Below are 24,668 nucleotides of genomic sequence, written 5' to 3' on the forward strand. Positions count from 1 at the left end.
TGATGGTACAGAACGGCATAGGCAAGATGCAGTAGATGGTATAGAGTACAGTATATACATATGAGATGAGTAATGTAGGGTATATAAACATAAAGTGGCATAGTTTGAAGTGGCTAGTGATACATGTATTACATAAAGATGGCAAGATGCAGTAGATGATATAGAGTACAGTATATACATATACATATGAGATGAGTAATGTAGGGTATGTAAACATTATATTAAGTGGCATTGTTTAAAGTGGCTAGTGATACATTTTTACATACATTTCCATCAATTCCCATTATTAAAGTGGCTGGAGTTGAGTCAGTATGTTTGCAGCAGCCACTAAATGTTAGTAGTGGCTGTTTAACAGTCTGATGGCCTTGAGATAGAAGCTGTTTTTCAGTCTCTCGGTCCCTGCTTTGATGCACCTGTACTGACCTCGCCTTCTGGATGATAGCGGGGTGAACAGGCAGTGGCTCGGGTGGTTGTTGTCCTTGATGATCTTTATGGCCTTCCTGTGACATCGGGTGGTGTAGTTGTCCTGGAGGGCAGGTAGTTTGCCCCCGGTGATGCGTTGTGCAGACCTCACTACCTTCTGGAGAGCCTTACGGTTGTGGGCGGAGCAGTTGCCGTACCAGGCGGTGATACAGCCCGACAGGATGCTCTCGATTGTGTATCTGTAGAAGTTTGTGAGTGCTTTTGGTGACAAGCCAAATTTCTTCAGCCTGCTGAGGTTGAAGAGGCGCTACTGCGCCTTCTTCACAACGCTGTCTGTGTGGGTGGACCAATTCAGTTTGTCCGTGATGTGTACGCCGAGGAACTTAAAACTTACTACCCTCTCCACTACTGTCCCGTCGATGTGGATAGGGGGGTGCTCCCTCTGCTGTTTCCTGAAGTCGACAATCATCTCCTTTGTTTTGTTGACGTTGAGTGTGAGGTTATTTTCCTGACACCACACTCCGAGGGCCCTCACCTCCTCCCTGTAGGCCGTCTCGTCGTTGTTGGTAATCAAGCCTACCACTGTAGTGTCGTCCGCAAACTTGATGATTGAGTTGGAGGCATGCATGGCCACGCAGTCGTGGGTGAACAGGGAGTACAGGAGAGGGCTCAGAACGCACCCTTGTGGGGCCCCAGTGTTGAGGATCAGCGGGGTGGAGATGTTGTTACCTACCCTCACCACCTGGGGGCGGCCCGTCAGGAAATCCAGTACCCAGTTGCACAGGGCGGGGTCGAGACCCAGGGTCTCGAGCTTGATGACGAGTTTGGAGGGTACTATGGTGTTAAATACTCCCTTAAATGCTGAGCTGTAGTCGATGAACAGCATTCTCACATAGGTATTCCTCTTGTCCAGATGGGTTAGGGCAGTGTGCAGTGTGGTTGCGATTGCGTCATCTGTGGACCTATTGGGTCGGTAAGCAAATTGGAGTGGGTCTCGGGTGTCAGGTAGGGTGGAGGTGATATGGTCCTTGACTAGTCTCTCAAAGCACTTCATGATGACGGAAGTGAGTGCTACGGGGCGGTAGTCGTTTAGCTCAGTTACCTTAGCTTTCTTGGGAACAGGAACAATGGTGGCCCTCTTGAAGCATGTGGGAACAGCAGACTGGGATAAGGATTGATTGAATATGTCCGTAAACACACCAGCCAGCTGGTCTGCGCATGCTCTGAGGACGCGGCTGGGAATGCCGTCTGGGCCTGCAGCCTTGCGAGGGTTAACACATTTAAATGTTTTACTCACCTCGGCTGCAGTGAAGGAGAGCCTGCAGGTTTTGGTAGCGGGCCGTGTCAGTGGCACTGTATTGTCCTCAAAGCGAGCAAAAAAGTTATTTAGTCTGTCTGGGAGCAAGACATCCTGGTCTGCGACAGGGCTGGTTTTCTTTTTGTAATCCGTAATTGACTGTAGACCCTGCCACATACCTCTTGTGTCTGAGCTGTTGAATTGCCACTCTACTTTGTCTCTATACTGGCACTTAGCTTGTTTGATTGCCTTGCGGAGGGAATAGCTACACTGTTTGTATTTGGTCATGTTTCCGGTCACCTTGCCCTGGTTAAAAGCAGTGGTTCGCGCTTTCAGTTTCGCGCGAATGCTGCCATCAATCCACGGTTTCTGGTTTGGGAATGTTTTAATCGTTGCTGTGGGTACGACGTCTCCGATGCACTTTCTAATGAACTCTCTCACCGAATCAGCGTATTCGTCAATGTTGTTGTTGGACGCGATGCGGAATATATCCCAATCCACGTGATCGAAGCAGTCTTGAAGCGTGGAATCAGATTGGTCGGACCAGCGTTGAACAGACCTGAGCGCGGGAGCTTCTTGTTTTAGTTTCTGTTTGTAGGCTGGAAGCAACAAAATGGAGTCGTGGTCAGCTTTTCCGAAAGGAAGGCGGGGGAGGGCCTTATATGCGTCGCGGAAGTTAGAATAACAATGATCCAGGGTTTTACCAGCACTGGTAGCACAATCGATATGCTGATAGAATTTAGGGAGTCTTGTTTTCAGATTAGCCTTGTTAAAATCCCCAGCTACAATGAATGCAGCCTCAGGATGTGTGGTTTCCAGTTTACATAGAGTCAGATGAAGTTTGTTCAGGGCCATCGATGTGTCTGCTTGGGGGGGAATATATACGGCTGTGATTATGTACTGTATGTCTGTGTTGGTGTGTGCGGGGTTGGCCTGTTGTTTGATGTGTGTTTGACTATTTCTGTTTTCTTGTGTATTTGGTGTGCTTGACATCAAGTTTGGTGTGTGCTTGACGATGTGTTTTTGGTCTGTGGTTGACAATCCGCATTTGGTGTGTGTGTTCGGTGTGTGCTTAAAAACGTGTGTGTATGTGTGTGTGTTTGTCACTGCCCACAGGAGCTGCGTGAGCGCGTCCTGAGAGGGAAGTATCGTGTGCCCTTCTACATGTCCACCGACTGCGAGGGGATCCTACGCCGGTTCCTGGTGCTCAATCCCACCAAGCGCTGCACCTTAGATGTGAGGAGAACCAACCACACATGCCTGATTCACACTATAGGACCAACCCAAACCGTATTGTGCTGGCTTCGATATTGTCTTTTCACATTGTCCTTTCTTGCATAGTTTTAGCAATTATAGTGGATGTGTAACTATGCCAGCCCAGTACAGCTTGGCTCGGTTCGGTTTGGCTCAGTAGTGTAAAAAGGGTATAACAGCAGTGCACATGTCACACACTAATACCCCAACATGTAATAAAGCTCCAAACCACTAAGGCCAGGACCATACCAGTATTTTTCCATGCCAATTTTTTTTACACAAAGCAGACCAAACACTTTGGTCCTTTAAAAACCTCCTATATGTTAAATATTGTGTGCTATAGCTTGGAAAATAAACACATGTGTCTCTGGATGACAACATAATGTTTTTTTCCAACATTAGGGTGGTTTTCCTTAAGAAGTTCAATCCACTTCGTGTTTTGTTTCCTTGCCACGATACTAATGAGTATTACGATACTGGTATACAAACCACCATAACACGAATTTCACCTACATCCCCAAATCTCCAACACAGACACACACACACACAGGATTTCCAACTTTAGCTACTCTAACATGGAATCTTGTTGTGATCTCCACAGCAAGTCATGAAGGACAAGTGGATAAACGCAGGGTATGATGAGGATTCCTTGAAGCCCCATATAGAGCCTGTTGAGGACTACAGTGATGCCGCTCGCATAGGTGAGCCAGCTATGTCCAGGCCACTGCGTTGCTATCCACCATTTCGGCACTAAAGGCAATGTGTTACTCTTCCATTTTGGCTCTGGTGGCTTATTTAGCCAGGTCACTTCATGCCTTTTGACATTCTTATGAAACACATTTCAGATACAGTATCCTTTCAGGTAATATCTGTTCATGAAATGTTAGCTTAAAATGAACTTTAACTTAAAATGATTTCCAAAATGGCCACCTTCTTTTTCCCCATCTCCCCTTATTTGTGGTCTTCAGAGGTGATGGTGGGGATGGGCTTTACTCCCGAGGAGATCAAGGACGCTCTGCTCAACCAGAAGTACAACGAGGTCACCGCTACCTACCTATTGCTGGGCCTCAAGAATGAGGTGAGCAGTCTGGGCCTGGCCACCAGAGGGAAGCACAAGATATCAATGTGCTATTACACAGAAAAACACTGCAGCCCTAGTAATCAGTATGTATACTGGATTTAGGTAAGAATATGTATTTTTGTAAGGACATACTAAAATGCTTATTTGATGAAGAATTATGTAGACAAACAATAGAGGTATTTTGATATTTATATAGGCGTATTATGTGAATGTAAAACAACATATCGGTACACGGAAAGCCACAGTGCTCTTGGTGGCTCCACATTTAGTCCATGCAGCTAGTTAACACCCGTGCTGTGGTTGTCTTGGTAACAGGATGGTGGCGAGTCTCGTTCGGCCAGTACCCTGTCCCTTGCACGGGTCCGGCCCAGCCCCATCACCAACGGGACCAACAAGCACTCCTTGGCCATTGCAGGCTCCTCTTCCTCCTCTTCATCCTCCTCGCACAGCAAGACCCAGCGTAGCGCTTCCACCTATCACAGGCAGCGGCGGCACAGTGACTTCTGTGAGTGTTCAACTGTGCATTCTGCTGCACCTTCTACTGTACCCTCTTGTTTACTTTCTACTGTAGATTCTACTGTACCTTCCCTCACCATCTCATATCCCCCCCCCCCCCCCCCCCACACACAAACACAGAAATCCTAATTCCGCTCATGGTGTAGTGGACATTGTTTAGGTGCCGGAGCGCAATACAAATGTAAATAACATCATAATTTCTCAAAGTTTCTACCAACAGATAGCCTATTGAATATCATTATATAAAATGCATCCTCCAATTGCAACATCTGACCACATATTGATACAAGAAAATTTTATATTTTTAATACCCTCAAACACCAAGTTAGGCATACCTCATTTCAAAATAGGCCATCATCACTGTCAATCGTGAATGATAATTCTTCACGTTATACGGTGAGATGTCCAAACTGCATCTGCATGCCAATTATTTGATCTCAATCAGTTTCATGGGAATATGCATTTATATATACATTTGTAGCACTTCAACAGAATCACACTTTTGTAAGTAGTTAGGCCTAACTGTCCTCTCCAAGATTAGCTGGAATTTAGTTGAAAGAATTTGAGAAATGTGATTGGTTGAAATCTTGTTTTGCGCTGCGCAGAATATCAGATCTCAACAACGATTGGAGAAGTGTTTATCATCACCAGTACCACATTCTTATGATACATATATTTTAAGCTCAACGTGATTGCGTGACGACAAGAGACAGGGTGGAATTGCAGTCACGTTGAGCTTAAAATATATGTATCATAAGAATGTTGAATAATGGAGTCGGTGGAGATGGCTGCCGATTTACGACAAGAGACAGGGTGGAATTGCAGTCACGTTGAGCTTAAAATATATGTATCATAAGAATGTTGAATAATGGAGTCGGTGGAGATGGCTGCCGATTTACGGCGTCCTAACCAATTGTGCTATTGTGTGTGGTTTTTTTGTAACTTATTTTGTACATAATGTTTCTGCCACCGTCTCTTATGACCGAAAAGAGCTTCTGGATATCAGAACAGCGATTACTCACCTCGAACTGGACAAGTATTTTTTCTTTAACGAGTCGGACATGTAGGATTTACTTCAGACACCCGACAAGGCCCAAATCCACGTCATTCGCATGAAGAAGAGACAGAGATATTGGGGACGTAGGTCAGGGTGCCTTGTAAGGAGCCGATGGCGTGGAGACTCTCACACGTTTGACGAAATTACCTTATCTTTCAGTCTAATACGGCTATTCACTTACATTTGTAGCACTTCATCAAACTGGACCATGTTAGCCCCTACATGGTCCAAGCACACCAAGACAGTCGTGAAGAGGGCAAATCTGAAAAGATTTGGCATGGATCCTCAGATCATCAAAAGGTTCTACAGCTGCACCATCGAGAGCATCCTAACTGGTTGATCACTATCTGGTATGGCAACTAATCGGCCTCTGAATGCAAGGCCCTACAGAGGGTAGTGCGTACGGCCCAGTACATCACTGGGGCCAAGCTTCCTGCCATCCAGGACCTCTATACCAGGCAGTGTCAGAGGAAGGCCCGAAAAATTGTCAAAGACTCCAGCCACCCTAGTCATAGACTGTTCTCTCTGCTACCGCATGGGAAGCGGTACCGGAGCACCAAGTCTAGGTCCAAAAGGCTTCTTAACTTTTACCCCCAAGCCTCCTGAACTGATCATTTATTTATTTAACTAGGCAAGTCATTTAAGAACAAATTCTAATTTTCAATAACTGCCTTGTTCAGGAGCAGAACAACAGATTTTTTCCTTGTCAGCTCGGGGATTTGATCTTGCAACCTTTCGGTTACTAATCCAACACTCTAACCACTAGGCTACCTGCCGCCCTAATCAAATGGCTACCCAGACTATTTGCATTGTCCCCCCACCCCCTCTTTTATGCTGCTGCAACTCTCTGTTTATTATCTATGCATAGTCATAGTGTACCTACATGTACATACAGTTGAAGTCGGAAGTTTACATACACTTAGGTTGGAGTCATTAAAACTCATTTTACAACCACTCCACAAAATTCTTGTTAACAAACTATAGTTTTGGCAAGTCGATTAGGACATCTACTTTGTGCATGACACAAGTAATTTTTCCAACAATTGTTTACAGACAGATTATTTCACTTATAACTCACTGTATCACAATTCCAGTGGGTCAGAAATGTACATACACTAAGTTGACTGTGCCTTTAAACAGCTTGGAAAATTCCAGAAAACGAGGTCATGGCTTTAGAAGCTTCTGATAGGCTAATCGGCATAATTTGAGTCAATTGGAGGTGTACCTGTGGATGTATTTCAAGGCCTACCTTCAAACTCAGTGCCTCTTTGCTTGACATCATTTGAAAATCAAAAGAAATCAGCCAAGACCTCAGAAAAAAATTGTAGACCTCCACAAGTCTGGTTCATCCTTGGGAGCAATTTCCAAACGCCTGAAGGTACCACGTTAATCTGTACAAACAATAGCACGCAAGTATAAACACCATGGGACCACGCAGCCGTCATACCGCTCAGGAAGGAATTCTGTCTTCTAGAGATGAACGTACTTTGGTGCGAAAAGTGCAAATCAATCCCAGAATAACAGCAAAAGACCTTGTGAAGATGCTGGAGGAAACAGGTACAAAAGTATCTATATCCACAGTAAAACGAGTCCTATATCGACATAACCTGAAAGGCTGCTCAGCAAGGAAGAAGCCACTGCTCCAAAACTGCCATAAAAAAGCCAGACTACGGTTTACAACTGCACATGGGGACAAATATCGTACTTTTTGGAGAAATGTCCTCTGGTCTGATGAAACAAAAATAGAACTGTTTGGCCATAATGACCATCGTTATGTTTGGAGGAAAAAGGGGAGGCTTGCAAGCCGAAGAACACCATCCCAACCGTGAAGCACGGGGGTGGCAGCTTCATGTTGTGGGGGTGCTTTGCTGCAGGAGGGACTGGTGCCCTTCACAAAATAGATGGCATCATGAGGATGGAAAATTATGTGGATATATTGAAGCAACATCTCAAGACATCAGTCAGGAAGTTAATGGGTCGCAAATGGGTCTTCCAAATGGACAGTGACCCTAAGCATACTTCCAAAGTTGTGTCAAAATGGCTTAAGGACAACAAAGTCAAGGTATTGGAGTGGCCATCACAAAGCCCTGACCTCAATCCTATAGAAAATGTGTGGGCAGAACTGAAAAAGCATGGGCGAGCAAGGAGGCCTACAAACCTGACTCAGTTACACCAGCTCTGTCAGGAGGAATGGGCCAAAATTCACCCAACTTATTGTGGGAAGCTTGTGGAAGGCTACCCAAAACGTTTGACCCAAGTTAAACAATTTAAAGGAAATGCTACCAAATACTAATTGAGTGTATGTAAACTTCTGACCCACTGGGAATATGATGAAAGAAATACAAGCTGAAAGAAATCATTCTCTCTTCTATTATTCTGACATTTCACATTTTTTAAATAAAGTGGTGATCCTAACTGACATAAGACAGGGCATTTTTACTAGGATTAAATGTCAGGAATTGTGAAAAACTGAGTTTAAATGTATTTGGCTAAGGTGTATGTAAACTTCCGACTTCAACTGTATTACCTCAATTACCTCGACTAACCTGTGCCCCCGCACATTAACTCTTTACTGGTACCCCCTGTATATAGCCTCGCTACTGTTATTTTACTGCTACTCTTTAATTATTTTTTATTTTTATTTTTTACTTATATGTTTTTGACTTAACACTTATTTTTCTTAAAATTGCATTGTTGGTTAGGGGCTTGACTTACATATGGGACAAAAAAAATGTGTTGTTTAAATTTATAAAATGCGGGACATGATTGTTTGGTTACGGGACAAAATGTGGGACTGTCCTGCACAATCCGGGACATGTGGTCATCCTTCCCATATCCTCAGCTCCTGTCCTGTCCACTGACTAAGTGTCTGTGAGTGTGTGCATGTGTGTGTATCTGTCTGTGTGCCAGTGTTAACATGTGTGTTACCCCCTCAGGCGGGCCCTCCATGCCGGTCATGCACCCCAAGCGGAGCCCCACCAGCACAGGTGACCGGGAGCTGCGGGAGGGGCGCATGCCCCCGCGTAAGGCCAGCTGCAGCATGATGGGCAGTCGCTCGCTGCCACCCTCCAGTCCCATGGTCAGCAGTGCCAATAACCCCAACAAGTCAGAGATCCCCGACCGCCGAAAGGAGATGACTGCCACCACGGTGAGGAACAGTGAGGTAGGATGGGTGGGTTGGGTGGTGGGGGGGTTATAGGGCTGCATTTGAAATGGCACCTTATTCCATAAGTAGTGCATTACTATACAGATTACAATACCATTTCGGATGCGCCCTGGGAAAGATTTCTGTTTCAAGATATGCGTTTGAAATGGCTTCCTATTCCCTAAGTAGTGCACTACTACACAGGAAATAGGGTGCCATTTTGGACGCAGTCTTGTTTAGGCAAATGGCTGCTAGCTATAAGACTCGTATGGGCACATTTCCACAGGGTAGTATGTAAGGGCGTTTTCACACAAGTTTGTTTGCTATAGTTCTTCATTTGGTCCGGTCCGATTCACATTACCAAATGTCAAATGAACAAAAATGCATATACAAAACCAACACACACAGGCTATAGCAAGAGAGCAAGGAGGGGGTGAAAAATTAGGCTGTGTCGTTTTCATAATATTGACTTTTACAGTGGCCTGTCACACAATGACTATGTCATGCAAATGTATGATATCAGAGTGAAAGTTTGCATACTTCTTTTAGTAGGCAATACACGTTATTGGTCCTACATACAAACATTTTTTTTAAATGTAGGCCTATCTGAAATGCAGACATATACACAACAACTGTAATTTTGCACACAAGAAAGCATGCGATGTTAAAGACAAGTCCCACGAAGACTGCCCAAGATGTGCTCATTTAAACAACACACCAGGCTACTGCTAGTCAGTGCGGTGAAAGGATAACATTAGATGCACGGACAATTTCAGCACCACAGGACTGGACAGTCAGGATAACAGGAACACCACTCCGGGGCTCACCTCAGAGCACAACCAATTAGGCTACATTGGTCATTGTCTCTATACCCATCAAATAACGCAAAGTTGTGTATACTGTATATACAGTGGGGAGAACAAGTATTTGAAACACTGCCGATTTTGCAGGTTTTCCTACTTACAAAGCATGTAGAGGTCTGTAATTTTTTATCATAGGTACACTTCAACTGTGAGAGACGGAATCTAAAACAAAAATCCAGAAAATCACATTGTATGATTTTTAAGTAATTCATTTGCATTTTATTGCATGAGTTTTTGCATTTTATTGCATTATTGCATAAGTATTTGATACATCAGAAAAGCAGAACTTAATATTTGGTACAGAATCCTTTGTTTGCAATTACAGAGATCATACGTTTCCTGTAGTTCTTGACCAGGTTTGCACACACTGCAGCAGGGATTTTGGCCCACTCCTCCATACAGACCTTCTCCAGATCCTTCAGGTTTCGGGGCTGTCGCTGGGCAATACGGACTTTCAGCTCCCTCCAAAGATTTTCTATTGGGTTCAGGTCTGGAGACTGGCTAGGCCACTCCAGGACCTTGAGATGCTTCTTACGGAGCCACTCCTTAGTTGCCCTGGCTGTGTGTTTCGGGTCATTGTCATGCTGGAAGACCCAGCCACGACCCATCTTCAATGCTCTTACTGAGGGAAGGAGGTTGTTGGCCAAGATCTCGCGATACATGGCCCCATCCATCCTCCCCTCAATACGGTGTAGTCGTCCTGTCCCCTTTGCAGAAAAACATCCCCAAAGAATGATGTTTCCACCTCCATGCTTCACGGTTGGGATGGTGTTCTTGGGGTTGTACTCATCCTTCTTCTTCCTCTAAACACGGCGAGTGGAGTTTAGACCAAAAAGCTCTATTTTTGTCTCATCAGACCACATGACCTTCTCCCATTCCTCCTCTGGATCATCCAGATGGTCATTGGCAAACTTCAGACGGGCCTGGACATGCGCTGGCTTGAGCAGGGGGACCTTGCGTGCGCTGCAGGATTTTAATCCATGACGTCGTAGTGTGTTACTCATGGTTTTCTTTGAGACTGTGGTCCCAGCTCTCTTCAGGTCATTGACCAGGTCCTGCCGTGTAGTTCTGGGCTGATCCCTCACCTTCCTCATGATCATTGATGCCCCACGAGGTGAGATCTTGCATGGAGCCCCAGACCGAGGGTGATTGACCGTCATCTTGAACTTCTTCCATTTTCTAATAATTGCGCCAACAGTTGTTGCCTTCTCACCAAGCTGCTTGCCTATTGTCCTGTAGCCCATCCCAGCCTTGTGCAGGTCTACAATTTTATCCCTGGTGTCCTTACACAGCTCTCTGGTCTTGGCCATTGTGGAGAGGTTGGAGTCTGTTTGATTGAGTGTGTATACAGGTGTCTTTTATACAGATAACGAGTTCAAACAGGTGCAGTTAATACAGGTAATGAGTGGAGAACAGGAGGGCTTCTTAAAGAAAAACTAACAGGTCTGTGAGAGCCGGAATTCTTACTGGTTGGTAGGTGATCAAATACTTATGTCATGCAATAAAATGCAAATTAATTACTTAAAAATCATACAATGTGATTTTCTGGATTTTTGTTTTAGATTCCGTCTCTCACAGTTGAAGTGTACCTATGATAAAAATTACAGACCTCTACATGCTTTGTAAGTAGGAAAACCTGCAAAATCGGCAGTGTATCAAATACTTGTTCTCCCCACTGTACACTACCGTTCAAAAATTTGGGGTCACTTAGAAATGTCCTTGTTTTTGAAAGAAAAGCAATTTTTTTTGTCCATTGAAATAACGTGTAATTGATCAGAAATACTGTGTAGACATTGTTAATGTTGTAAATGACTATTGTACCTGGAAACGGCTGATTTTTTAAATGGAATATCTACATAGGCGTACAGAGGCCCATTATCAGTAACCATCACTCCTGTGTTCCAATGGCACGTTGAGTTAGCTAATCCAAGTTTATCATTTTAAAAGGCTAAATGATCATTAGAAAACCCTTTTGCAATTATGTTAAAACTGTTGTCCTGATTAAAGAAGCAATAAAACTGGCCTTTAGACTAGTTGAGTAACTGGAGCAACGAAACTAGTATATACTAGCTAGACTAGTATTAGCTGTAGCTGTCTGCAAAAGTGAATTTTTTTCCCTCTGTGTGAGAAAAAAACTGTCAATTTGACCCCGCCCTGGTGCGATGCAATGACATTACTAAACAAGGTAATGAAGGCGTACCTTATGAAATTGCATGGCTAGGTGCATTGGCAAAACCAACCAATTTGTTATGTTTATGGGGAAAGAAAACTGCAGGGGCACAAATTATTTTTCCGGCTTTGCCACCCCGTAGAGCTGGCCCAGGTAGTAGCCTACTCTGCATCGGATGCGCTTAGAAATAATACTGCGGGACTCTGGTTGTTCAAGTTTGTTTATTCGTCATATACACATGATGTACATGGAGTACACAGTGCAATGAAATGCTCTCTTGCAGGTTCACCTCTCAACAGTACAACAACAATAGAGAAAGTCAATGGGTGAAGAAGGGTAATAAAAATACAAAATATATATAAAATAAAACTCAATAAGATAAAATAGAATAATAATTTTAGCAAGAATGTCCCTGTCCCAGGTTGTAGTCCCCACATGTTTCAAGACAACCACCATCATACTCCTCTTTGGTAGTATGATGTGACAACTGGTATCTATGGTAACGTCTGATATGGTCATTTGCCCTCTTACTTTCCCAGAACAACATCCCGGGAAGTGCCATGACCCGGCGGAACACATACGTCTGCACGGACCGCTCCAGCACCGACAGACACTCCCTGCTGCAGAATGGCAAGGAGAACAGGTGAAGGACATGAAGGGACAAGGGAGGGAGAGCGAGAGAGAGAGAGAGAGAGAGAGAGAGGGAGAGAGAGAGAGCAATTATGAGTAGGTGTGTCCAAAAAAGTTTGGACACACCTACTCATTCAAATCTAAATATATTTCAGATTTTAGATTCTTCAAAGTATCCACCCTTTGCTTTGTATTTGTATTTATTATGGATCCCCATTAGCTGGGGTCCTGGGGTCCAGCAAAATTAAGGCAGTTTATACAATTTTAAAACATTACAATACATTCACAGATTTCACAACACATTGTGTACCCTCAGGCCCCTACTCCACCACTACCACATATGTACAGTACTAAGTGTGTGTGTGTGTGTGTGCGTGTGCGTGTGCGTGTGCGTGTGTGTGTGTATTAGAGGTTGACCGATTATGATTTTTCAACGCCGATACAGATACCGATTATTGGAGGACCAAAATAAGCCGATACCGATGAATCGGCCGATTTTTATATATATATTTGTAATAATGACAATTACAACAATACTGAATGAACACTTTTATTTTAACTTTATATAATACATAAATAAAATCAATTTAGTCTCAAATAAATAATGAAACATGTCCAATTTGGTTTAAATAATGCAAAAACACAGTTTTGGAGAAGAAAGTAAAAGTGCAATATGTGCCATGTAAAAAAGCTAACGTTTAAGTTCCTTGCTCAGAACATGAGAACATATGAAAGCTGGTGGTTCCTTTTAACATGAGTCTTTGTCACGTTCCTGACCTGTTTTCTGTTGTTTTGTATGTGTTTAGTCGGTCAGGGCGTGAGTTGGGGTGGGCATTCTATGTTATGTGTATCTATGTTGGTTAATGGGTTACCTGATATGGTTCTCAATTAGAGGCAGGTGGTTTACGTTTCCTCTGATTGAGAGCCATATTAAGGTAGGTTGTTTCACATTGTTTGTTGTGGGTGGTTGTCTTCCGTGTCTGTGTCTATGCACCACACGGGACTGTTTCGGTTTGTTCGTTCATTTTATGTAGTCTGTTCCTGTTCATGCGTTCTTCGTGTATATGTAAGTTCGTTAGTTCAGGTCTGTCTACGTGCGTTTGTTATTTTGTAATTATATAGTGTATTTCGTGTCAGTGTTCGTCTTGTCAAATAAATCATTATGTATTCATCACCCGCTGCGCCTTGGTCCACTCTCTCACCCAAAAACGATCGTTACAGTCTTCAATATTCCCAGGTAAGAAGTTTTAGGTTGTAGTTATTATAGGACTATTTCTCTCTATACCATTTGTATTTCATATACCTTTGACTATTGGATGTTCTTATAGGCACTATAGTATTGCCAGCCTAATCTTGAGAGTTGATAGGCTTGAAGTCATAAACAGCGCAATGCTTGAAGCACAGCGAAGAGCTGCTGGCAAACGCAGGAAAGTGCTGTTTGAATGAATGCTTACGAGCCTGCTGCTGCCTACCACCACTCAGTCAGACTGCTCTATCAAATATCAAATCATAGACTTAATTATAATATAATAACACACAGAAATACGAGCCTTAGGTCATTAATATGGTCGAATCCGGAAACTATAATTTTGAAATCAAAACGTTTATTCTTTCAGTGAAATACGGACCCGTTCCGTATTTTATCGAACGGGTGGCATCCCTAAGTCTAAATATTGCTGTTACATTGTACAACCTTCAATGGTATGTCATAATTATGTCATATTCTGGCAAATTAATTACGGTCTTTGTTAGTAAGAAATGGTCTTCACACAGTTCGCAACGAGCCAGGGGGCCCAAACTGCTGCATATACCCTGAGTCTGCTTGCACAGAATGCAAGAGAAGTGACACAATTTCCCTAGTTAAAATAAAATCATGTTAGCAGGCAATATTAAGTAATTATGCAGATTTAAAAAAAAAAATATTTGTGTATTGATTTTAAGAAAGGCATTGATGTTTTTAGTTAGGTACACATTGGTGCAACGATAGTGCGTTTTTTCACGAATGCGCTTGTTAAATCATCACCCATTTGGCGAAGTAGGCTATGATTCGATGATAAATTAACATGCACCGCATTGATTATATGCAACGCAGGACAAGCTAGATAAACTAGTAATATCATCAACTATGTGTAGTTAAGTAGTGATTATGTTAAGATTGATTGTTTTTTATAAGATAAGTTTAATGCTAGCTAGCAACTTACCTTGGCTCCTTGCTGCACTCGCGTAACAAGTGGTCAGCCTGCCACTCAGTCTCCTCGTGGTGTGCAATGTAATCGGCCATAATCATCATTCCAAAAATGACGAGTACCGATTGTTATGAAAACTTGAAATCGGCCCTAATTAATCGGCCATTAATCGGTCGACCTCTAATGTGTATGCATATGTCTGTGCCAATGTTTGTTGCTTCACAGTCCATGCTGTTCCATAAGGTGTTTTTTAATCTGTTTTTTAAATCTAATTTTACTGCTTGCGTCAGTTACTTGATGTGGAATAGAATTCCATGTTGTCATGGCTCTATGTAGTACTGTCTGCCTCCCATAGTGTGTTCTGGACTTGGGGACTGTGAAGAGACCTCTTGTGGACTGTGAAGAGACCTCTTGTGGCATGTCTTGTGGGGTATGCATGGGTGTCTGAGCTGTGTGCCAGTAGTTTAGACAGACAGCTCGGTGCATTCAACATGTCAATACCTCTCATAAATAAAAGAAGTGATGAAGTCACTTTCATCCAGGAGAGATTGACATGCATATTATTAATATTAGCTCTCTGTGTACATCCAAGGGCCAGCTGTGCTGCCCAGTTCTGAGCCAATTGCAATTTTCCTAAGTCCTTTGTGGCACCTGACCACACGACTGAACAGTAGTCAAGGTGCAACAAAACTAGGGCCTGTAGGACCTGCCTTGTTGATAGTGCTGTTAAGAATGTAGAGCATCGCTTTATTATAGACAGACTTCTCCCCATCTTAGCTACTACTGCATCAATATGTTTTGACAATGACAGTTTACAATCTAGTGTTACTCCAAGCAGTTTAGTCATCTCAACTTGCTTAATTTCCACATTATTTATTACAAGATTTAGTTGAGATTTAGGGTTTAGTGAGTGTTTTGTTCCAAATACAATGCTTTTAGTTTTAGAAATATTTATGGCTCACTTATTCCTTGTCACCCACTCTGAAACTAACTGCAGCTCTTTGTTGAGTGTTGCAGTCATTTCAGTCGCTGTAGTAGCTGACATGTATAGTGTTGAGTCATCCGCATACATAGAAACTCTGGCTTTACTCAAAGTCAGTGGCATGTCGTTAGTAAAAATTGAAAAAAGCAAGGGGCCTAAACATCTACCCTGGGGAATTCTTGATTCTAACTGGATTATATTTTTTAAGTCATTTTTAAGTCATCATATTTGATATGCTTCCATTAAAAAACATCCTCTATGTTCTGTCAGACAAGTAACTCTTTATCCACATTATAGCAGAAGGTGTAAAGCCATAACACATACCTTTTTCCAGCAGCAGACTATGATCAATAATGTCAAAAGCTGCACTAAAGTCTAACAAGACAGCCCACATAATCATTGTATCATCAATTTCTGTCAGTCAATCATCAGTCATTTGTGTAAGTGCTGTGCTTGTTGAATGTCCTTCCCTATAAGCATGCTGAAATTCTGTTGTCAATTTATTTACTTTAAAATAGCATTGTATCTGGTCAAACACTATTTTTTTTCAAACGTTTACTAAGGGTTGGTAACAGGCTGATTGGTCGGCTGTTTGAGCCAGTAAAGGGGGCTTTACTATTCTCGGGTAGCGGAATGACTTTAGCTTCCCTCCAGGCCTGAGGTCACACGCTCTCAAGTAGGTTTAAATTGAAGATGTGGCAAATAGGAGTGGTAATATCGTCTGCTATTATCCTCAGTCATTTTCCATCTAGATTGTCAGACCCTGGTGGCTTGTCATTGTTGATAGACAACAATACTTTTTTCACCTCTTCCACACTGACTTTACGAAATTCAAAAGTACAATTCTTGTCTTTCATAATTTGGTCCGATATACTTGGATGGGTAGTGTCAGCATTTGTTTCTGGCATGTCATCCCTAAGTTTGCTTATCTTGCCAATGAAAAAGTCATTAAAGTAGTTTGCAATATCAGTGGGCTTTGTGATGAATGAGCCATCTGATTCAATAAATTAAGAAGCCGAGTTGGCTTTTTCCCCCAAATTGAATGTAATGTGCCCCAAAGCTTTTTACTATCATTCTTTATATAATTTATCTTTGTTTCATAGTGTAGTTTATTTTTATTTAGTTTAGTCACATGATTTCTTAATTTGCAGTACGTTTGCCAATCAGTTGGGCTGCCAGACGTAATTGCCATACCTTATGCCTCATCCCTGTCAACCATACAATTTTTCAATTCCTCATCAATCCAAGGGGATTTAACAGTTTTTACAGTAATTTTCTTAATGGGTAAGTAGTTTAATAAATGCGTCAAGTGCAGCGTCTGGTTGCTCCTCATTACACACCACACACCAGCAAATATTCTTTACATCATCAACATATGAATCACTACAAAACTTCTTGTAAACTTAACAAAAAAGAAAAGAAAATGATCCACGGGCTTAGTAAATATTGCAAAAGAAAATCAATGATTTTTACTTAAAGTAATAGGTTTCTGGTTTTACTTACATTTTTGAATATAGAACTTAATGTGTTGAAAAAGACTGACATTTGCAAATACAAATCCAAGGTAATATGCTGCTAAATTTGAACGAATATTTCTCGAATATTTCTAAGTAGCAATCAACAACTTAAAAATATGATATTCAAATTATCATTATTATGTAGGACTGACATGCTAGATCTCGTGCTGAACGTCAATTGTTCTTGGAACGGACGTCGTCTTGATCTTTCTCCTCTGGAATGACCATGCGGCAGGTAAGGACCAAATTATAACTTTACTGTACACATATTTTCGACATTTCGTTGAAAATTTGTAAAACGTTAAATAATATTATTCAAATACGAAAAATCTTTAGCTAGCTATATTTCCAGAGTACGTTATATAAACTCAGCAAAAAAAGAAACGTCCCCTCACTGTCAACTGCGTTTATTTTCAGCAAACTTAACATGTGTAAATATTTGTATTAACATAACAAGTTTCAACAACTGAGACATAAACTGAACAAGTTCCACAGACATGTGACTAATAGAAATGGAATAATGTGTCCCTGAACAAAGGGGGGGGGGGGGGGTCAAAATCAAAAGTAACAGTCAGTATCTGGTGTGGCCACCAGCTGCATTAAGTACTGCAGTGCATCTCCTCCTCATGGACTGCACCAGATTTGCCAGTTCTTGCTGTGAGATGTTACCCCACTCTTCCACCAAGGCACCTGCAAGTTTCCAGACATTTCTGGAGGGAATGGCCCTAGCCCTCACCCTCCGATCCAACAGGTCCCAGACGTGCTCAATGTGATTGAGATCCGGGCTCTTCACTGGCAATGGCAGAACACTGACATCCCTGTCTTGCAGGAAATCACGCACAGAACGAGCAGTATGGCTAGTGGCATTGTCATGCTGGAGGGTCATGTCAGGATGAGCCTGCAGGAAGGGTACCACATGAGGGAGGAGGATGTCTTCCCTGTAAAGCACAGCGTTGAGATTGCCTGCAATGACAACAAGCTCAGTCCGATGATGCTGTGACACACCGCCCCAGACCATGACGGACCCTCCACCTCCAAATCGATCCCGCTCCAGAGTACAGGCCTCGGTGTAACGCTCATTCCTTCGACGATAAACGCAAATCCGACCATTACCCCTGGTGAGACAAAACCACGACTCATCAGTGAAGAGCACTTTTTGCCAGTCTTGTCTGGTCCAGCGACAGTGAGTTTGTGCCCATAGGCGACGTTGTTGCCGGTGATGTCTGGTGAGGACCTGCCAAACAACAGGCCTACAAGCCCTCAGTCCAGCCTCTCTCAGCCTATTGCGGACAGTCTGGGCACTGATGGAGGGATTGTGCGTTCCTAGTGTAACTCGGGCAGTTGTTGTTGCCATCCTGTACCTGTCCCGCAGATGTGATGTTCGGATGTACTGATCCTCGCAGGTGTTGTTACACATGGTCTGCCACTGTGAGGACGTTCAGCTGTCCGTCCTGTCTCCCTGTAGTGCTGTCTTAGGCGTCTCACAGTACGGACATTGCAATTTATTGTCCTGGAAACATCTGCAGTCCTCATGCCTCATTGCAGCATGCCTAAGGCACGTTCACGCAGATGAGCAGGGTCCCTGGGCATCTTTCTTTTGGTGTTTTTCAGAGTCTGTAGAAAGGCCTCTTTAGTGTCCTAAGACCTTAATTGCCTACCGTCTGTAAGCTGTTAGCATCTTAACGACCGTTCCACCGGTGCATGTTCATTAATTGTTTATGGTTCATTGAACAAGCATGGGAAACCCTTTACAATGAAGATCTGTGACGTTATTTGGATTTTTTTGAATTATCTTTGAAAGACAGGGTCCTGAAAAAAGGATGTTTCTTTTTTTGCTGAGTTTATGACCTCTTATACACTATATTAGGCCCAGCCTTTGGAACTTTGATTTTCCTAGATATGGCTATTATGTTGTGATCACTACATCTTTGTCACGTTCGTTATAGCGATGAGACCAAAGCGCAGCGTGACTTGAATGCATCTTCTTTTAATAAAGAAAGAACACGGAATGAACTATACAAAAACAACAAAATGAACGTGAAGCTATATAATCATAGTGCTGACACAAGCAACTAAACATAGACATAGATATTCACCCACAAAATACTCAAGGAATATGGCTGCCTAAATATGTTTCCCAATCAGAGACAACGATAAACAGCTGCCTCTAATTGAGAACCAATCTAGGCAACCATAGACATACAAAACCCCTAGACTGGTAACAACCCCATAAACCAAAATAATAAAGAAAACAAAGAATACTAAGGTCAGGGCGTGACAGTACCCCCCCCCCCCCCCCAAAGGTGCGGACTCCTGGCCGCACACCTAAGCCTATATGGGAGGGTCTGGGTGGGCATAACTCCTCGGTGGCGGTTCTGGTGAGGGACGTGGACCCCGCTCCACTTCTGACTCGGCCCACTTACGTAATGTCTCTGGAGCGGGACCCCTCACCACCGACCCCGGACTAGAGGACGCCACTGGGCTGATGGTTGAGTCTAGAGTGAGTGGCGCCTCTGGACTGACGGGCGGCTCTAGCAGATCCGGACTGGAGGGAGACTCTGGCAGATCCGGACTGGAGGGAGACTCTGGCAGATCCGGACTGGAGGGAGACTCTGGCAGATCCGGACTGGAGGGAGACTCTGGCAGATCCGGACTGGAGGGAGACTCTGGCAGATCCAGACTGGAGGGAGACTCTGGCAGCTCCTGACTGACGGACGGCTCAGGCAGCTCCTGACTGACAGGCGGCTCCTGACTGACGGGCGGCTCCTGACTGACGGGCGGCTCAGGCGGCTCCTGACTGACGGGCGGCTCAGGCGGCTCCTGACTGACAGGCGGCTCAGGCGGCTCCTGACTGACAGGCGGCTCAGGCGGCTCCTGACTGACGGGCGGCTCAGGACAGACGGGCGGCTCAGGACAGACGGGCGGCCCAGGCGGCTCAGGACAGACGGGCGGCTCAGGCGGCTCAGGACAGACGGGCGGCTCTGGAGGGTCCGGACTGGAGGGAGGTTCTGGAGCATCCGGACTGGAGGGACACACAGGAGACTTGGTTCTTAGAACAGGCACAGTACTCACCATGCTGGAGAGATCTACTGAGTGAGTGGGCAGCTTGATGATAGCCAGTCAATATTTAAATCACCCAGAAAATATACTTCTCTGTTGATATCACATACATTATCAAGCATTTCACACATATTATCCAGATACTGACTGTTAGCATTTGGTGGTCTATAACAGCTTCCCACAAGAATGGGCTTTAGGTGAGGCGGATTAACCTGTAGCCATATCAACAGTATTTAACATTAGATTGTATCTAAGCTTTACAGGAATGTGGTTCTGAATATAGACCGCAACACCGCCTCCGTTGGCATTTCTGTCTTTTTGGTAGATGTTATAACCATGTATTGCTACCACTGTATCATCAAAGGTATTATCTAAGTGAGTTTCAGAGATAGTCAGAATATGAATGTCATCTGTTACAGGCAAGTTATTGACTTCATGGACCTTGTATTGACTTCATGGGCCCCTCCTCATGCTTATCGTAAGCAGCGTTGTACTGGTCAGGCACCGTGTTATGCGGTTAAGCGCACGGTGTCGACAGTACGCGCCCATAGCTCGGTGCGCTATAGGACAGCCCCCCGAAAGTGTCATGCGAGTGTGGGCATCCAGCCAGGGCGTATTGTGCCGGCTCAGCGTGTCTGGTCTCCGGTACGCCGTTTCGGTCCAGGGTATCCTGCGCCGGCTCTGCGTGCTGTGTCTCCGGGGGGCTGGGAGGGTGCAGTGCGTCCTATGCCTGTGCTCCGCTCGTGCCGGGCGAATGTGGGAATTGAGCCTAAGGGAGAGGTGCGCGTAGTATGCTCCAGATCTTCAGTGCTCACCCACAGCCCGGTTCAACCTGTGCCTGCACTCTGGAGGGTCCGGGCTAGAGTAGTCATCCAGCCTGGGGGAGTGGTGCCAAGGCTGCGCACCAGAGCTCCAGTGCTCCCCCACAGCCCGGTCCTTCCGGTGCCTCCTCCAAGCACCAGGCCTTCTGTAGGTCTCCCCAGCCTGGTGGGTCCTGTGGCAGCCCCACGCACCAGGCTGTCTCTCCGTCTCCTCCCTCCAGGTTCTCTCCCCAAGCCAGAGCCGCCCGCCAGTCCGGAGCTGCCAGAGCCGCCCGCCAGTCCGGAGCTGCCAGAGCCGCCCACCAGTCCGGAGCTGCCAGAGCCGCCCGCCAGTCAAGAGGCGCCCGTCAGTCCAGAGGCGCCCGTCAGTCCAGAGGCGCTCCTCAGTCCAGTGGTGCCCTCTACTAGGGTCTCCAATCCGGAGTCGGTGGCGAGGGTCGCTACTCCTAAGGTGCCACATAAGTGGGCCGAGACTATGGTGAAGTGGGGTCCACATCCCGCTCCAGAGCCGCCACCGTGGTAAATGCCCACCCAGACCCTCCCCTATAGGTTCAGGTTTTGCGGCCGGAGTCCGCGCCTTTGGGCGGGGGGGTACTGTCACGTTCTGACCTTAGTTCCTTTTTTATGTCTTTATTTTAGTTTGGTCAGGGCGTGAGTTGGGGTGGGCATTCTATGTTGTTTTCCTATGTTTTGTTCTGTAGGTAATTTTCAATGTGTTTGGCCTAGTATGGTTCTCAATCAGAGGCAGGTGTCAGTCGTTGTCTCTGATTGGGAGCCATATTTAGGTAGCCTGTTTTCTATTGTGTGTTGTGGGTGATTGTTTCCTGTTTTGTGTTTGCACCTTTCGGGACTGTTTAGATTTTCGTTTGTATCATTCACTTTGTTATTTTGTATTTTTTAGTGTTCAGTTTGAATAAATTAAAATGGACACTTACCACGCTTCATACTCCTCGTCTGAAGAGGAGGAAAATCGTTACATAGCCCTCCTGATGTCGTTTGACCCCAAATGGACTACGACAGTGTCAGCTCCCGGCATCTGTGGTAGAACACTCGGAAGCAGCCTTATTATGTCCTGAACTCGTGCTCCTGGGTAGCACAGGGTTTTTGCCTTGGGGACCGAGATGTTTCTCACCATAGAGCTGCCTTTGATGACAGCTGGTGATGTTGAATGGGCCGGTCTCTCAGGCAGCCTCACAGTCTGGGAGCTCCGAGGATCTGAACCCGAGGTAGAAGTCACCGGAGAGGGAGACAGAGCCGAGAACGAAGATGCAGGTACCTCCGGATCCGATCTTGATTGGGAAGCCACCACGGACGAAGACGCGGGAACCTCTGGATCCAAGACGGCAAAGCTGTTTCTGGTCTGTGTCAGTTCCGGGCTCAACATCTCCATGAAGACCCCCGTTGCCACTTCCACGGCGAGTGACGTACCTCCATGGCTGGTTGGTTGGGTTGAGATCAGCTCTGTTCTCCAAGGAAGGGGGAGACCCCTTCGGGGATGGAACCCTGCCTAACACCGGCCAGTCGGCTGTGGAGAGCCGACACGGCGGTTCAACTTCCACCAGTCCAGAGCGGCATCCGGCTACTGGGGTGGAAGAAAAAGAAATAGTAGGTGGGCATGGGTTCCCCAGTAGCTTATGTAGGTTTTCTTCTTGCTTGCTAAGAGTAGCTACTTCGCTCCTGTAGTCCTCCGCCTAGCAAGCAGTTGCTACATTGAAGTCAACGTGGTCAACATTGTCCCGGAACAAAGCAAAGTAAACTCAGCTCCTGCAACGTTGGACACGTTCAATAGCGGCCTCCATTTGAGACCGCCGAGCCAGCTAGGCTAGCTGGGCTTTCGCGTCTCTCCCCCTATACGGAATCTGGCAGGATCCCGGGACAGATAGCAGCGCTGACAGCAATTTAGCCCAACAGAGCTGCAGGATTAAAAATAAAATAAAAGTATATAAAAACACTGTCAGCTTTTAAATTGAGGTCTTTAGTTCAGGTTTCAGTTTCGGAGTACGACAGCGTTCAACAACAACAAACGTGCTTTGATGACAGCTTTGCACACTCTTGGCATTTTCTCTACCAGGTTCACCTAGAATGCTTTTCCAACAGTTTTGAATGAGTTCCCACATATGCTGAGCACTTGTTGGCTGCTTTTCCTTCACTCTGCTGTCCAACTCATTCCAAACAATCTCAATTTGGTTGAGGTCGGGTGATTGTGGAGGCCAGGTCATCTGACGCAGCACTCAATCACTCTCCTTGGTCAAATAGTCCTTACACAGCCTGGAGGTGTGTTGGGTGATTGTCCTGTTTGGTATTTGGTATTTTAATAGGATCCCCATTAGCTGTTGCAAAAGCAGCAGCTTCTCTTCTTGGGGTCCACACAAAACATGAAACATAATACAGAATTACATAATACAGAACATCAATAGACAAGAACAGCTCAAAGACAGAACTACATAGATTTTTTTTAAAGGCACACGTAGCCTTCATATCAATGCATACACACAAACTATCTAGGTCAATTAGGGGAGAGGCGTTGCGCCGCGAGGTGTTGCTTTATCTGTTTTTTGAAACCAGGTTTGCTGTTTATTTGAGCAATATGAAATGGAAGGAAGTTCCATGCAATTAGGGCTCTATATAATACTTTCTTGAATTTGTTCTGGATTTGGGGACTGTGAAAAGAACCCTGGTGGCATGTCTGGTGGGATAAGTGTGAGTGTCAGAGCTGTGTGTATGCTGACTATGCAAACAATTTGGGATTTTCAACACATTCATGTTTCTTATAAAAAAGAAGTGATGCAGTTAGTCTCTCCTCAACTCTTAGCCAAGAGAGACTGGCATGCATCGTATTTATATCAGCCCTCTGATTACAATTAAGAGCAAAACGTGCCGCTCTGTTTTGGGCCAGCTGCAACTTAACTAGGTCTTTCCTTAGCACACTGGACCACACGACTGAACAATAATCAAGATTAGACAAAACTAGAGCCTGCAGAACTTGCTTTTTGGATTGTGGTGTCAAAAAAGCAGAGCATCTCTTTATTACGGACAGACCCCTCCCCATCTTTACAACCATTGAATCTATATGTTTTGACCATGACAGTTTACAATCTAAAGTAACTGCAAGTAATTTAGTCTCCTCAACTTGTTCAACAGCCACACCATTCATTACCAGATTCAGGTGAGGTCTAGAACTTAAGGAATGATTTGTACCAAAAACAAATGATAGTCCCACTAAGCACAAACCATATGGGAATGCTGTGGTAGCCATGCTGGTTAAGTGTACCTTGAATTCTAAATAAATCACAGACAGTGTCACCAGCAAAGCACCCCCACACCATCACACCACCTCCTCCATGTTTCACGGTGGGAACTACACATGCGGCGATCATCTGTTCACCTACTCTGCGTCTCATAAAGACAAAGCAGTTGGATCCAAAAATCTCAGTTTTGGACTAATCAGACCAAAGGACATATTTCCACCGGTCAAATGTCCATTGCTCGTGTTCTTGGCCCAAGCAAGTCTCTTCTTCTTGTTTGTGTCCTTTAGTAGTGTTTTCTTTGCAGCAAATCGACCATGAAGGCCTGATTCACGCAGTCTCTTCTGAACAGTTGATGCTGAGATGTGTCTGTTACTTGAACTCTGTGAAGCTTTTATTTGGGCTGCAATTTCTGAGGCTG

At 44.6% G+C, this 24,668-nt stretch overlaps 1 protein-coding gene across 1 annotated transcript in view; it reads left to right on the forward strand.

Annotated features, from left to right (window-relative positions):
- LOC120056785 (MAP/microtubule affinity-regulating kinase 4-like) overlaps positions 1–24,668 on the forward strand; it is a 70,117-nt gene that overhangs the window by 26,626 nt on the left and 18,823 nt on the right. The window contains exons 9-14 of the mRNA XM_039004991.1: positions 2,837–2,956; positions 3,576–3,675; positions 3,943–4,052; positions 4,371–4,560; positions 8,565–8,776; positions 12,346–12,449. Of these exons, the coding sequence (XP_038860919.1) occupies positions 2,837–2,956; positions 3,576–3,675; positions 3,943–4,052; positions 4,371–4,560; positions 8,565–8,776; positions 12,346–12,449 (836 nt within the window). The remainder of the gene's footprint in view (positions 1–2,836; positions 2,957–3,575; positions 3,676–3,942; positions 4,053–4,370; positions 4,561–8,564; positions 8,777–12,345; positions 12,450–24,668) is intronic.

Source organism: Salvelinus namaycush, chromosome 12 (genome assembly GCF_016432855.1).
Source record: "Salvelinus namaycush isolate Seneca chromosome 12, SaNama_1.0, whole genome shotgun sequence".
Lineage (NCBI taxonomy): Eukaryota > Metazoa > Chordata > Actinopteri > Salmoniformes > Salmonidae > Salvelinus > Salvelinus namaycush.